Source organism: Periplaneta americana, chromosome 11 (assembly GCF_040183065.1).
Source record: "Periplaneta americana isolate PAMFEO1 chromosome 11, P.americana_PAMFEO1_priV1, whole genome shotgun sequence".
Lineage (NCBI taxonomy): Eukaryota > Metazoa > Arthropoda > Insecta > Blattodea > Blattidae > Periplaneta > Periplaneta americana.
In genome coordinates, this window is record NC_091127.1 from 124,421,391 (window position 1) to 124,438,897 (window position 17,507).

The 17,507-nt window shown below is 35.0% G+C and overlaps 1 protein-coding gene across 1 annotated transcript in view; it reads right to left on the reverse strand.

The window, feature by feature from the left end:
• Positions 1-3,044: 3,044 nt before the first annotated feature.
• LOC138708547 (platelet binding protein GspB-like) overlaps positions 3,045-17,507 on the reverse strand; it is a 68,137-nt gene continuing 53,674 nt past the window's right edge. Inside the window, exons 5-8 of the mRNA XM_069838663.1 lie at positions 12,573-12,739; positions 6,954-7,203; positions 4,180-4,356; positions 3,045-3,371 (exon numbers count right to left, since the gene is read on the reverse strand). Of these exons, the coding sequence (XP_069694764.1) occupies positions 3,205-3,371; positions 4,180-4,356; positions 6,954-7,203; positions 12,573-12,739 (761 nt within the window). The 3' untranslated portion in view covers positions 3,045-3,204. The remainder of the gene's footprint in view (positions 3,372-4,179; positions 4,357-6,953; positions 7,204-12,572; positions 12,740-17,507) is intronic.

Consider the following 17,507-nt stretch of genomic DNA (forward strand, 5'->3'; position numbering starts at 1 on the left):
AATGTCTAAAATTACTCGAAGTGCAAAGATGAGAGAAATTATGATGTAGAATTGCGTAAACGTTAATTCTTCGACAAAGCCAACAATAACTCATAGTTCTCTACCACGAACACCACTTGTATTTGAACGTGGGCAACTGGCTTGCCATTCATTAAGAATATTTATTAACGACAAATTTACAATACGATTATTTAGTCCTGACAGTCGCCGGCAATGTGCGCCTTGGTCAGGGGAGTCCATTTACTACGCCAAGGGGTGTTTGGGTTAGTCACTCGCTTGCCTTCGGAGCGATCGGTTGTCATGCGTGCGGTAGAGCGGTATGTTTCCAGTACAGTTAAGCTCTACTGCATTCCTTTACTGACCGCTCGCCTTTATCTGTACTCCGGAGCTCTCCCCACTACTCCCATTACTTCCCCTCTTTTGCGTCGCCGAGCTATCAGGACTAAATGATCGGTCTGTACTTACAAATCATTACATTTCTATTTTATATTTTGTATGCATGTAGTCAGTGTGGTTGCTCAGATGTGATGTAAGAAAATTATGGTATGTAGTTAAAGACAGCCCAAATCACATAGTGATCCATTATGTTACCAGCTATTTGAAAAATTGCAGCTCTGTTATAATGCAAGTATTAAATGCCATTTCCTCTCTAATTACACTCATCAAGGTCAGTCTCATCATATAGATGAAATATGTGTGAGGTGTTACTTAAGACAGCGGTGTTTATTTTATGTGCACATGTTTACATTCTTTGACTTGCCATTAAACGGAACTCCTGTAATATGAAGTCAGTACAACATCAACTTCAAAGACAGTATGATGGCATAGGATATCATATTCGAAGTGGACAAACATACCGTAGACCAGATTGCAATGTACGACTACAAAGTTTGTTTTCACTCCAGCAACACGATGACCAGACAAGTAGTATTAGTGGATAGACATATTGGGCGAATGTTGAAATGAAAAGAAATTTCCGGAAACATTCCAGCAATTAAACTTGAACCGTTGGAAAACAATGTGATTGGCGCGGGAGAATTTAAAAGGCCTGTCGGCCTCCTTTGCGCTGACTCAAAGCTCGCCGCCTGTCGTCGATGATAGCGATGCGATAGTGCATTCTGTGTGCGCAGCTCCCTTAGATTTTCTTTAACTGCATTATGGTCGCGAGGTATGATAAAACCTGTAGTTAATACAGGGTGGACCGCTCGAATGTACCTAATTTCAATTGCATGTGACTGGTGAACGGTTGAAGATAGAAGCTTACGGTAACATTTATGTGAAAGGAAAACTCAACAAGTTTCGAATCCTGCCGTAGATGGTGCGCAGGCACGGTTTCTTTTCGTAAATTGTATCGATGTCAAAATGGCGACACCGCAGGTGAAAGCACAAGCTGTGTTGTGGTATGCGGAGTCTAAATCAATTGTTAGGAGTTCAAAGGGAGTATCGGCAAGTGTTTAACAATGATGCTCCAACTGCTAAGAGCATTAAGAAGTGGCACGATACATTTTTAGCTACAGGATCGGTGTTGAAGAAGCATGGTGGTCGTCGTAGAACATCCGACGAAATGGTTGCAAATGTTCAAGCCGCGTATGAGCGAAGCCCGCAGAAGTAATTAAGAAGAGCTTCGCGGGAGCTTGAAGTACCAAAATCAACATTGCAACGAATTGTCCACAAACGTCTCAAACTGTACGCTTAGAAAGTGCAGTTAATGCAACGTCTGGAGCCGGATGACAAACCCAAAGGAGTGGAATTCGCCAATACGATGCTAGACCGTCTCGGCGCTGATCCTGATTTTATGTCCAATTTTCTTCTCGGGCGAAGCCATGTTCCATGTGTCAGGTAAAGTAAACCGGCATAATGTGCGGATCTGGGGATCGCAGAATCGTCACGCTATAGAAGAGCACGTTCGTGATAGTCCCAAGTTAAACGTGTGGTGCGGTTTGTCACACCAGCAGGTCATTGGACCGTGTTTCTTCGCCGAGAAAAAACTGTGTGATACCACATATCTTGACATGCTGGAGCAGTTCTTCTTTCCACAAATTGAACATCTGCAGCCTAACATCCTTTCCCAGCAAGATCGCGCTCCTCCATACTTGTTCAATGACATTCGTTCGACTTTAGACAACGTGTTCCCTGGCCGTTGGATTGCTAGGGTAGCACCGATCGCATGGCTCCCGAGATCTCCGGATTTAACACCGCTCGATTTCTTTCTCTAGGGCTACGTCAAAGATAAAGTGTAAGCCAGCCCACTTCGTGATCTTCGGGAGCGCATCATAGAGGCTATTGAGAGCATTCCAGAAGACATGTTCCAACGTGCTTGGCAAGGAATCGTTCATCGCCTGGATATCGTCACAGTGACAGCTGGAGCTCAAGTAGAGATATGGTGATGTGCATATCGAAACTTGTTGAGTTTTCCTTGCATATAAACGTTATTGTAGGTTTCTATCTTCAACCGTTTACCAGTCACATAGAATTTAAATTAGGTACATTCGAGCAGTCCATCTTGTATTTTTCTTGCAGACTGTAATTACTTGCAAATTTACTTATGAAGATAGGTATTTTCATGCATTTTTGGAACAGCGAATGCAAGAAAGAAATTGTACTAAAAAGATATAATTACATAGGCTATACAGTATAACTGAAAAATTAAGTATCACTATTAAACTCCTTTTTGATACAAAGGAGACACAAAAATTTAGGGAGCCGTGGAGTAAAAATTTTTGAAAACCGCTGTCTTGTATCATTTAAGAAGATACTTCTTTATTTGACTTACAACATAAAAAAGGACTTTCCCTACATTTATCCGAGATTTATCTTATTTAAACCACACTAGAAAGAAACACAATGCAAATCTCGTGATGTGTAGTAATCATGATGCAGAACAGCATAGGATATCATGTACACAATAAACATCCATGTGCAGTTTGGGATTCGAAATAACTACCGTTATACCCATAATTTGAATGAATAGATCCTCAATGTTTCCACCTTTATCCATTTGTTGCATACTGCGTACTTAATAAATTAAAACTAGGTATATATAATACAGTATATAAACAGTTTAATTAATTCATATAAAATTAAATAACAACAGAATTTTATCACATTTGCACAGATATTGTGTCGATTAAATCTCCATTGGACCCATTCACCTCACGTTTCCTTGTGGCACAATGGTGAATCTCAGAGTTCTTGCACAGACAATTATTCTAGAAAACTACTACGACGATTTCTTCTTCTTGTAATAGCAGCCACCGCCGCACCACCCGCTATCCCAGCAACGACAACCACTCCCACTGTCGTGCCCACGGCGATAGCCACTGTGTGATCATCTTCTTCAGCGGGTGCTGCATCAGCTTTGCACAATGACACTGGAATTACAGTGAGAAACAGTTGACAGTCAATTGGTCCTTGAAACTACGTTGTTTCTTAGAAACGATCTTTGTGTGTATAAATAAAATGTGACATTGTATTTTCAAAACATTGAATTATCTGAAGAATTTAGTCTTCAGAAACCAAAATATATAGCGATCATTGAGGCAAAGTTTGGCAATCATAATGTAAAAGTATTTACTGAAGCATTAATTTATTTGATATTACAATATTTAACTTCAAAATGGATTAAAGGCCATAGTTCACAAGTTTATAAGTACAGACATGTAATGAACATTGAACAAACTCAGAGTCACGTGAAGAGCAAGTTCACTCTTAAAGTAGATATACAGTATAAAACTGCCGGAAAATATTTTATTACTGAATATTTGACAGTACCGCCCGCGAAACCCAAATGTGCTTTTGTACTCATCACAAAAGCAAATATTTCTCACAATTTTGCATGGTTTTTAAAGTTACTGAAGAAAATTCATCCCTCTGATAAAGTTGTGCCAACAAAGCTATGTTCTTTCAGCATTAATAAAAACAGTACTTTGAACTCTCTATTATTATTTTTTCTTAGGAGTATAACCATGAGATAGGGCAAGTTTTTTAATGAATACCGTGACAGTACTGCTAGAAAGTGAGGACCATCTCAAAGAGAAGTTATATATGCAAGTAAATATTTAAATCTTTACATTATAGTCTACTTTTTTTGCTTAGTCAAGAGAATCATGTCACCAAACAATTCTATTCACATTCGACACAATCTATTACGAGAAAATAAAAAGTAAGTTAGTATTTTACCTTCGCCTGTTGTTTCATTGCTACCTTGGGCAGTTAAGCTTTCGACTTTCAGAAAAAATGAGCCTTTTTCTTTCTGGCCGTCGTAATACTCTCCATTGTTGCAGACGACGGAATGACCTAGTGGTGTGTTCAGGACCGTCAAATTCGTAAACTCTACCTGCTGTCTACGACCCACATCTGAAATATTACAAATTACATGATTAATACTGAAACAGGAATCTTTAGAGGCTGGATAATAGCCCTACTACTATTACTACGTATTATCAGAAAGCTGTAAAATAGCTCTTACAACGGTTTAGATTCGACCGGTTAGAGAACATCCGTCAAGGTCGGGCACCCGACCGAATATTCGATTTTGAACCAATTACTCTTTAGGTTTTGCAGATAGAACACCAGACGCACTTCACCATGAAACCGACATTTTCTGAGTACACAAACTGAGTAACAATAGAAGGAAATTTACTTTGCCTTATTAAAAAAGTATTTGCTTGATATAATCTACAAATATTGATTGGACACTTTAATACACTTATCTTCATAACTAATATATAAATGAACAAATGGATTCTGGTAACAACAAAGAAAATAAGTATAATACAGAATATGAAATGTGGTATGTAAAGAAATGCAAAAATAAAATAAATTGCATTTACTTACTAAAGAGAAGAGCAAATAAGTACATAGACCAACATTCTAGTGTAATATTTACATTTTAAACTCAAAATGCATTCCTCTCAAACAGTAGATGTTAATATACGGTGCCTTTTAATTACTGTAAAGAGCTGCATTATTATTTCATTAATAAATCATTTTTAAGAAGATAGTGTTATTAACAAAAAGAAAGTGCTCTGAAGCTCAAATGCTTGTACTTTCACGAAGCATGTTGCTGCCCTTGAAGGTATCCAACTGTAATACCTGGACTGGATGAATGAATCAATCAATGAATCTATGAATGAATAAACTAATTAACCAATTAATTAACCAATAAATCTGTGAATCAATTAATGAATTAATCAATCAGTCTATATATGAATGAATCAATGAGTCGACGGAGGGATGAATGGATGATGAATGAATCGATGGATGATTGATTGAACTGAAAGAGGATGAATTATCAATTAAATGGTAGGCCTACACGACGATATACGCGTCCTTGCAAGAGCTCTTGTAACTCTTGCATTGTTCAATGTAGTCTTCCTTTGCTGTCTATCCACAAAGAATGAGAAACAACTAGAATATTCGATAAACCGAACCTGAGGCAATCCGCGAGTTAGAAGGGTTTCGCATACTGACCATAGCGCCAGACGTTCAATAGCAATATATAATTTATATTTTTAGTAACTGGTTGTGCACGACTGTAACTACTATACTTGACATGGTTCCTTATGTTTCTTGGTGTTCGAATTGTTATCATACTCGACATTGCGTTTAAAATCGCCCATACAAAGTATTCTTACGGATTTTTAAAATATATAGGCCTACTATTATTTTCTTTTGGAAAATGAATTTAAAATTCCGCCCCTTAATGAGAGGGAACAGTCTTTTCTCGCGCGCGAAGTTTCAGGATTTACAGCGCTCATTCCCGCGATTGGTCTAACTGCCTGTAATTTGAAGCGTAGAATCTTTGACTGTAACCAGATGCTACATTGGATTGCAGTTAATGAGACACGATCATTTGGTATTCTTTGCCTATACTATTAATATCTAAATTATAATTTTCATTCATGCTTAACCTTTCGGTGAATAAAATGTGAAAATAAAATAGGATCTGATAACATCCAGTTTGGGTGATAGAACCTAAGCAAACCTAATCGAGCCATTGGAACGTAAAAGATCTTAACAGCGTATTACATATAATTATTGGTATATGAATTGTGTATTTATTTATTTTATTTTATTAGTTAAAGAAGTGCTGTTGATTGCAACATGCAATTAGACCAAATCTAGTTGTACCAGAGCATACACTCTAGAGAAAAACGAAACTAACTGCCGCTCTCGCTCGCTGTGTTCGCTGCATTTGTCTTTCGAGTCTCGGGTCGTCATTCTCGAAATAACATTTGGTCGGCGTGGAAAAATTTCGTAACTTTGAATAACATACATCAGTGAAATAAATTACACAATTGTTTAAATGAGACAAAAAGACAAAACAGAATATCTTAGTTACCAAATGTTCTGGTTCCATTACATGATATTACCTATAGTTATATAAAAAACAATTCTCAAATTAATTTGCATTTCTAAGAAACATAAAACATGAAATTAATATCTTTTTACTCGAGATTGCACACTTTATCATATACATAAGAAAAAAAATTCCTAGCCTTTTAATAAGCGCCTAGTAGTTAAATAAAGACTGGGGAACGGATTATTATACTCTGAAAGGTAGAGATGATGTTTGAAATAGGCTACTTGATTGTTTATACATATATGACAGTTGCCAAAGTTCAGTCAGGTATAAACAACTGTGGCGATTCAAGGCTGCCTCACGTTCGGGACTTCAGGAGTGATCAATCTCGGCATCTCGAAACACTCAGAAGCGTGTTTACGTCAAGGACGCGACGTAATGCAACATTGTTGTGCGGGTTTTCAGCTTTGCTGGCGCTGTTACTCTTGTTTTCTCTGTCGTTTTTCATCTCTAATAGACTCCTAAAAAGAACTAAGAATTTCGTGGTTGAAAGCAATCGTGAGATGTGATAATACCCTTCGGTGTAAAGTTTGTCGATGTGTGTCTAATATATTCGATCACTATTCTATGTATTGCATATGATACTTACTTATTGCACCCGGGAAGCGTTCTTCATCCACTACTACATCTACTTCGATGTTATCTACATAGTATTCCTCCTCAGTCTTTTTGAAAGACATAGTGACTATATTATCATAGTCTGCCCTTGCTGCTCGCGATGAAGGGGTTGTTGCCACTTCGCCTCCCCAGGATAATATCAGAATCTGTGAGTCGTCCTCTGCTGAGCAAGATCCAGAAACGCGTGCATTTTCCGGGACTTCGACTTTGGCATATTTGGTCTGTTAAACATAACAAGTCAGACAACTAAGAAAAAAGCATTGATTAATATGTTGAATCTCTGCTATCATCATCATCATCATCATCATCATCATCATCATCATCATCATCTGCCCTTTCGCGCATTCCATCCTCATCTGTAAAGATTATGAATCAACAATTTACACCAATGAATAGTGGGATTCTCTTGTGTAGTTAACATAGCCTATTATAGAGCTTAAGGAGACTTTAGAAATTTGCACGTCTTCACAGATTAAAGAAAGAAATCATGTAAGGAGCTTGAATTTTTTACTAATACAGTGAAACCTCTGTATTTGGACACTTCTGTATGTTAGACACCTCATTATGTTAGAAATATTTTCTTGGAACCGGACAAATTTCTATGCTTTCACATGTCCAATATATATTCTATATTGAACACGGGAATTTTACTGGAAGCAAGTAAAGAGATAGGTTTGGAAGTAAATCCCGAAAAGGCAAATTATATGATTATGTCTCGTGAGGAGAATATTGTACGAAATGAAAATATAAAAAATTGGAAATTTATCTTTTGAAGAGGAGGAGAAGTTCAAATATCTTGGAGCAACAGTAACAATATAAATGATACTCGGGAGGAAATTAAACACAGAATAAATATGGGGAATGCCTGTTATTATTCGGTTGAGAAACTTTTATCATCTCCCAGTCTCCCCTTTAGGAAGGTCGAGACGTAGATGGGAAGATAATATTAAAATGGATTTGAGGGAGGTGGGATATGATGATAGAGAATGGATTAATCTTGCTCAGGATAGGGACCAACGGCGGGCTTATGTGAGGGCGGCAATGAACCTCCGGGTTCCTTAAAAGCCAGTAGAGAAAATGCACAAATTGAAAATTATAATTGTGCTAACTGGAAAAACTTGTGTAATATTATAAGTAATTGTACAGAAAGATAAAAATTAATAAAGTATGCAGAAACAAAGAGTTATGTAGTTTGTTTCTTGGAATTTTATTACTTTTAAACCATCTTCCCACACTCTAGAATTACTTATGTAAGTAAATCATTAGACGTAGGTATATTTAGAATCAATTACTGCTGAATTCACATCACATTATTATACGTTATTTTATGGGCACTCTAAACATTGAAATTCTTTACTCTTAGGGGTTTCAGGATTTATTGTTATCAGAATGCTAACTCTTTTTACTCAAAGGCGGTTTCTAATTAGAGTTTTTAGAAGGTTCAAGCAACTAGATTCTCGTTCACAATTTATAGTATGCCGTGGAATTATGTAACTCAATTAGCAGAAATTTTTCACTTAACTTACATGAATTGCACCAACGCTTTTAAATCCATTCCTGAACATCTGTTACTCAATATCTTTTTGAACAATGCCCATGGCATTAACATTTCCTTTAAATTTAGATTCTCCAGAACTGATTAGTTCCTACACATCTCTGATTTCATTTTCTCCATTACCATCTTCGTTCCTGAAGTCCAATGTGGTTGTCGCATTTATGCACAGTTACATTGAAAGTTTATTGCATTTTTAGAAGTCGAGTAGCAAAATGCGACTAGCACAGTGGAATGAGGGGAGGGGAGTTTCCTTGTACAGTACAGTGACTGCAGGGCTACTAAAATAAATTCCTATTCTACAGTTTACTTACTTACTTACTGGCTTTTAAGGAACCCGGAGGTTCATTGCCGCCCTCACATAAGCCCGCCATTTGTCCCTATCCTGAGCAAGATTAATCCAGACTCTACCATCATATCCCACCTCCCTCAAATCCATTATAATATTATCTTCCCATCTACGTCTCAGCCTCCCCAAAGGTCGTTTTCCCTCCGGCCTCCCCACTAACACTCTATATGCATTTCTGGATTCGCCCATTCGTGCTACATGCCCTGCCCATCTCAAACGTCTGGATTTAATGTTTCTAATTACGTCAGGTGAAGAATACAATGCGTGCAGTTCTGTGTTATATAACTTCCTCCATTCTCCTGTAACTTCATCCCTCTTAGTCCCAAATATTTTCCTAAGAACCTTATTCTCAAACACCCTTAACCTATGTTCCTTTCTCAAAATGAGAGTCCAATTTCACAACCATAAATAACAACCGGTAATATAACTTAACTGTTTTATATATTCTAACTTTCAGATTTTTTGACAGCAGACTGGATGTAAAAGCTTCTCAACCGAATAATAAAACAGGCATGTTACTGTTACTCCCAGGTATTTGAATTTTTCCACATCTTCAAAGGATAAATTTCCAATTTTTATGTTTCCATTTCGTACAATATTCTTGTCTCGAGACATAATCATATACTTTGTCTTTTCGGGATTTACTTCCAAACCTATCTCTTTACTTGCTTCAAGTAAAATTCCCGTATTTTCCCTAATCGTTTGTGGAATTTCTCCTAACATATTCACGTAATCCGCATAGACAAGCAGCTGATGTAACCCGTTCAGTTCCAAACCCTCTCTGTTATCCTAGACTTTCCTAATGGCATACTCTAGAACAAAGTTAAACAGTGAAAGTGATAATGTAATTATTCATTGATTTTTCCACACTATAGGACTATTTAGTCATTCATTCATACATTCATTCATTCATTCATCAAATATTTATTAATTTATTCACCCATGTCATATTTATTAATTATTTATTAATATATTTTTCCATCAAATATTTATGAAATTAGTGGTCCTGGGTGGCAGTCGGTATTTAAGTGTGCTTAAATGCGACAGGCTCATGTCAGTAGATTTAGAGGCATGTAAATGAACTCCTCAGGGACAAAATTCCAACACATCGGCGACGCTGATATCACCTCGGCAGTTGCTAACGTCGTTAAATAAACAAACATAATTAAAATTTTTATTAAAGTACTAGCTGTACCCGTGCGCTTCGCTGCACCCGTTAGAAATAAATATAAAGTAATTACATAATTAAAATAGGACATTTGGTCCAGGGAACATTCGTGTTTGATAGAAGGATAAATCGTTTAATATGTTACTTACTGTAAGACCCTAGGACTGCACAAATCTTTTCTGAATGAACTGGCCCTCCTCATAATTAGAGAGTCAGTCAAACTTTTACGGAACCACGTATATGGACTCTAATTCAGTGTATGGAAAAAATTGACGCACCATTAACATTTTTCTTTTTCATTCTTAGCTTTCACTGATTCTTTACTTGAATTTTTTTTCCTTCTGTAAACTGCCATTGTTTGTTTTGTATTTGTTTGCCTTTTTTCTTACTCTTTTAGCTCTCATTCTATTTGTTATTGTATTGTTTTGTATGCTTTGTCTAATGGCAGCCTCTAATTTGAGGAAGCTTTGATAAATAAATTGTATTTAAAATATTAAAATGCGATTATTTTGATCCAGAGACCACTCATTTGGTGCAATGACAATTCCTTTAACATGTTTCTTAATTGTTATTATCAATTATTTTTGGAAAAGCGAAAATTAACAAAAAAATTTGGCTACAGATTTATTATTATGTTTATATTATATTATATTATATTATATTGTATTATATTATATTATATTATATTATATCATATTATATTATATTATATTATATTATATTATATTATATTATATTATATTATATTATATTATATTATATTATATTATATTATGTAAAAAGTGTGTTGATAACGGATGTACTCGAATTAGAAAGTTTTTAATTTGTTGTGGGAGCTCTTGAATCTCAGGAGGAACAGCTTTTACAACAGCGCAACATAATCTGCTTGGCTCATTACCCAATTTTTTGCATTGCATTTGTTGCATATATATTTTATGTATTTTAACACGATTCAATTGAGCATAGTTAAAATTTGAATTATACAATAATGGATTGTTAAGCTAACGTACTATTACTGCATACGAAATCAATACACTGTCGTTGTTCGTTAATTCTCTGAGATAAAAATGAATATATTCATAAACATTATTTTAAGAAATACAGGAAATGAATATACAGAATAACCTATCAAGTTTTCTGTGCATAAGAAGCTATTTTAATCTTACCTGTCCTCAATTCACTCACAAGTTACTGTAATAACATTATAGCATTATGTCCATCCAGAGAAACTACACTTTCTAATGATGAAATAATAATTAATTATACAAATCGGTTAATTTATCTTCCAATATTACTTCATACAAACACAGAAACATTATCTGTAGGATATCTTTCATAGCTTTCGATTGTTGTGTCCAAGGCCCCTTATAGACGAAGTCATTTGTTTTTTATTTCAATACACCGCCTTAGATGGCAGTTGTTTTAACTGTAAAACTCATTTATCTCATTAAATATCAGTCCTTTCAAAATTTTTCAAAAAATAAAACTTATCAGAAATAATTTTTAAAGAAACTTTTGTTATGTAACATTTTTCACAAAAATCAATAATAAGCGAGATATTTCGATTTATTTAATTCAGACCCCCTTATAACCCCCCTTTTAAATAATGTATTTTGAATGCCATATAGCCTAAAATCTAAGTTACAATGAACTTAATTTATATTCCAATTTTCATCGAAATCGGTTCAGCCATTATCGCGTGAAAAGGTAACAAACATACAGACAGACAGACATACAAACGAAAATTTCAAAAAAGCGATTTTCGGTTTCAGGGTAGTTAATTATATATGTTAGGACCAATTACTTTTGGAAAATCGAAAATTACCAGAAAAATTTCGGCTACAGATTTATTATTATTATAGATTCTTCCTTACACATTTATTCCTTCATTCTCCAAATTTTTCATTCTTTATTTCATTCATTCTGCCACTTCTTTATTAATTAATTCATTCCTTTTTCGACTTTAAATCCCCATCGATTCATTCGTTCGTTAATTATTTTAATGATCCTTTCACTTGGTCTTTAATTTATTAACTCAATCACTTGTTCTTACCGCTCTACTTTTTTATTCATTCATCTGTTCGTTTATTTTCTCATCATTAATTCACTCATTCACCATTTATTTGTTTACTAATTCATTCTTTGTTTACTTGTTCATTTATCTAATCACTCAGATTAATTTGCATTTTTGCTTCTAACGATCCCAGTAGAAAAAATTTCTTCCTTTCTTTGAATGATGAAAATTAATACAAATCGTATATCTTCAAATTTCTCTTTTGTTTACATTTTATGTACAACATTTTAAGACAACAGAAACACCCTCGTATACTTTCAATGTACATGATACACTAGCACCAATACCGCTGCTGAACCAGTAAATTATTCTACACCGTACAGTCTAGGTAATAGGGTCTGAAAACTATCACGACGGTAGTTTTTTAAATCTTACATAACCGATCTTTGCTAACAGCAAAAATTTTGCAGCTGTCTTGTACTAATTTAAATTCATGGTTATACTCACTACTCCATCGGTGTTTTGATATGCAACCATCAGGACGATGCCCATTTTTGCTTGGATACAGGCTTCGCCAGTCTCGGAGTCCTCTACACCGAAATTCCCAATGTCTGGATCTCCATGGTCTGCTGGTAACTCTGGTACTGGTTCATCCTCGTGATTTTCACACGGTTCTGAAATTAAATAAATAAACAGTGTCATGAATATGAAAAATACTTTCTGTACATTTCGTAACTATTTAGATTCTTATGTTATTAGCTACATTTCTGTCTACTTATATAACCAATTCAGACATTGTAGTTACATTAGATTCTATTTTCGTCACTTCGCTCGATGACGTACACACGCACGCACTAACACATACATAGTTACTCGTATTATACACTATATGTACATTTGCATGCCTTTAAGGAATTATACAAAGTGAATTTGTTGCTTAGAAAATTATTCGATTGTGTAAGTTAAGTAAGAGTAGTCGAGTGTGGAAGTAGCACTTATCTCAACGGGAATAATAAGCTTATTGTGCAGGTTATGTCTTCAAGTACACAATATATAATGCTTACGTCTTTGAAGGACTTTGGTCGTGCATATGATGTTAGGAATAGTTATTGTATATTCAAGTCATTGATTTGGTTTTGTAGTGTAAGTTACACTGATAACCAGGCTTCGAGACTTAGGACCCAATAGAGCAGTTCAGTGGTAAATCCGCGTAACGGCGTACTGAGTATAGTGGTAAAGCGTAGGCTATAGTGGGTGGGGGTACTGTAGAATGAATGCCAACAAATACGCAAAGAAAAACGTTCTAGATTTGAAGATTCTGATAAATAATTTGGTTTTCATGCAAACCTATTTTCAAACTGTATCTGAAACTATTACAAGGCTAGAAAAGTCAGAGCAAGAGATGCCGGAAGCCCTCAAATTAATTGCGGAAATGACACAGAGAATTAATGAGACACCAAGTACACCGGGTACTGAACGTGTAAAACAGAAGTGGAAATCAATTTTATGTAAAAATAGAATATATGGAACATTGTGTAATATGAATATTGCAAATTAGTAGACATAGATTCACCCGAGAATAAAGGACTGTCTCTTAGAGACTGCAATGATGTTAGGTTTTTTCGTTTTGCTCCTATCACGTCAGGCGACGTAGAGCGCAGCTTTTCACAGTACAAACTGTATTTGGCAGATAACCGAAAAAGGTTTACTTTTGAGACACTGAAAATGTATCTTGTAGCACATTGCAATTCGGTACTGTAACTGCAATTTTTAAATACGACCAATAGGATAGATGAAGATATTAAAATTGATACATGTTTATTTTCACCATTAACACTGTGAATAATTAATCACAAATGCTTATAAAGGACAGGAGAATAAATGCTTTTCATATTCTCTTGACATTGTCATTGTGTAATATAGCCTATATTTACTTTCAGAATGTGCATATGTGTGTGTTCCTCCATACTACCGTACTCTACTCTAAATAGCAGCGTTGTTACGTCAACATAACTCTACCTTTCACTACCTGCAGCGAGTCAACAACCTATAGTACAAGCACAGTAAACTTATTGTATAGGGTCCAAAGTCTCGAAGCTTGCTTATAACGTTTATCATATATTTCTACAGGGACATCATTTTATTTTTACTTGCATATTTATTGTACCTGCATTTCCGAATGTACTTCACTCCCACCCCTTCACTAATGTCCTTGCTCCCGTTAGACACACAACCTTACGGCCGCTGTTGCATTCAAAGTCTTCAAGCACTGAAGTAAACACTGCAGCGCATAGTGTGTTTCAGAAATATAGTTGCATTTTCTATAGAAGAAAGAACCTATATTAATAATATCGTACTAAAAATTATATTCAAGAAACGATAAATTCAATTTCAGAGAATATGCTTCAAAATGTTTTTAATAATATGCATAAAAGAATTGAAGCCTGCATTGTAATGAACGGCAACCATTTTCAGCAACTTATTTAAAAATTCAGATTAGCTTATTTTGAATTGAGGTGGCTAGAAGCAAAGGAATACTAGTGGCATTTGTAATAACATGAGTTAAGTGCATCCAGTGTAAGCTAAAGTATCTAAAATTTTACTGGCAAAGGGATATTTTAATCGCATCACACATTAAAATTTAAATAAAATTTTCACCGATTTTACGAAAGCTTAAATATTTAAACCTCATTTTCTCAAAAGTAACTTAAGTGCACTTACAGCCCTTTACTTATGACCCCCTCAATTTAAATGCACTTTCTATATTGTATGTTAACACCAATAATTAATATGCTAAATAAAGTAGACATTACATAACTAACATAGCCGCCTGAAAAGTTGAGTTTTTGAAAAAGAAATGTTACTACTCTACTGAATTTTGATAAATTCCGTAAAAGTGATAATCAAACTGAAAATCGTAATATCGTATTTCCCTACAACATAAATGGATACACTACTTTTCTCTCCTCCTATACCTAGTAAACTGATTTGTTTACATATTGCACTAGTAACATCAAACTCCTGTAATGGAATGGGGCAACAGAGTTTCCGAGTATAGCCAGGTTAATGTTAAAAATGTTGGTAAAAATAAAGTGATGTCCCTGTAGTTCTCAGCATTAGACCTACTATAATTCGTTTTTCTTGTAGTGTAGTCGGCCTTTCCTTCGTTATAGGAGTCATTACCTACATATAGAGGGTGTAAACGATATAAAGTTCCAAAAAATGCTTGCGCTAGAGCATAAATTACTAAGCAAAAAACAACATTTTTCTGCAACTTCTGTGGTTTGCCTAGAAAATAATGTTATCTGTGAGTCTAATGCTTTTGGAAATTTTACTAGACCGTCATTACTAGGGCCGTGACATCGGTATATTTGTATTAGTCTGAGGTGAACATACGACGCCGATCAGAATGAAGTCGGCGTTTCAAGTACAGGAAGCGGAAGCGAATTTGACACACGCCTAAGCAAGCACGTTCCGTTTTTTATATACGATTATTGCGTATTATAAAATCAAGACAACATGTATATATATATATATAAGGGTTAATATCGAAAATTTCTAAAATGCTGGTGGGGCTGAGAATAATTGTTGGGAATTATACTTAAATAGTCACAAAGTGTAAAAGATAAGTCTGAAAAGATGATTTTTTTTGTATTTAGGTTTTGCATTACTGTTTTAGAATGCCGAAAACGTATTATATATGGCGTACAATTTTGCTTTCCCTATATTTAACTGCTACATTAATTTATTTATGCTCGACCATGCCGAAATGTAGTAGTTATATACCTGGTAGTAGCCCTTTAATGCACCTCATTAAAGTTCAGGTGTTCAGCCAATGACAAATCACCTTTGTACCATTATAAAACCGCAAGTATCGATTATTCTCGGATATGCAATCGAAAGACAATGAGCGAAAAGTCATGGAGGCTGGAAATCCAATACTGTCGCAGAAGGTTATGTTCTGTTACTATAATAATTAGCGTTAATTGTAAATAATATTCAAATAAATTCAATTTGTCATCTCGTTTTTCAATTCTAAATCAATTTCCAGATTATATCAAGACTAATGTTCATCTTATTCTCTACGTTATATCAAGGTCAATGACATTCGGTCTCGGAAAAAATCAATACTTTCGCGTTTGCGCACATCTCACAATTTAGGTCAGTTCGCTATTCACTTACATAACAATAACATGACCTACGTTTGAATAATTTCAAGTTAGAAATATGGTCGAGCATAAAAAGTTGTATGAAACTTGCCTATAATGGTAATTAAGACGCTCGTATGAAAATTATGAAACTCGCTTGCGCTCGTTTCATAAGCGAACATACTTGCGTCTTAATTACTACCATTATAGGCTCGTTGCATAATGTACTATTATCACATCTACTCCGTAGGCTACCTTACTTTCCTTGCATGCTGTTCGCCTGGTTTCGATTGCTGCTGTAATAAACAACAACATTCATTTTCAAAGTTTCAAATGAAAATGACCGCCGAGTGTCGGATAGTATAACCTTGTATGCGGAAAAACTGCATTCTACATTGGCCGAAACCAAGGGCGCATATGTAAAATATTCCACATCATCAATTTCATTTCTACATCTAGTTTATAACAATCGCACTTGTTATCTGATAAAACGTTTGCAATTTTGCATAATTAATTGAAACCACCGTTTTTTATTACTGTGTTCATTTTCGCAGACACCTTTTTTTCTTATATTATATATGTGTTATAATAGTACATTATGCAACGAGCCTATAATGGTAGTAATTAAGACGCGAGTATGTTTATGAAACGAGCGCAAGCAAGTTTCATAATTTTCATACGAGCGTCTTAATTACCATTATAGGCAAGTTTCATACGACTTTTTATGCTCGACCATATTTCTAACTTGAAATTATTCATAACTATTCATGTTATTGTTATGTGAGTGAGGAACGGAACTGACCCTGTGCAATAGCCTACCTCATAAATTGTGAGATGTGCATAGACGCGAAAGTATTGATTTTTTCCGAGAAACAAAGTCGACGACCTTGATATAATCTAGAGAATAAAATGAACATTAATCTTGATACAACATTGAAATTGATTTAGAAATTTAAAAACGAGATGACAAATTGAATTTATTTGAATATTACTTACAATTACCGCTAATTATTATAGTAACAGAACATAACCTCTGCGACAGTATTGGATTTCCAGCCTCCGTGACGTTTCGCTAGTTGTTTTTCGATTGCATATCCGAGAATAATCGATACTTGCGCTTTCATATTGCTACAATGGCGTATTCTGATTGGCGGAAGACCTGAACTTTAATGAATAGGTGTACTTTAATAAGGTCCATTAAAGGGCTGCTACCAGGTGTATAATTACTACATTTCGGCATGGTCGAGCATAAAATATTCTATTAGGTTTCACTTAAAATTTTTATAGTTTACGT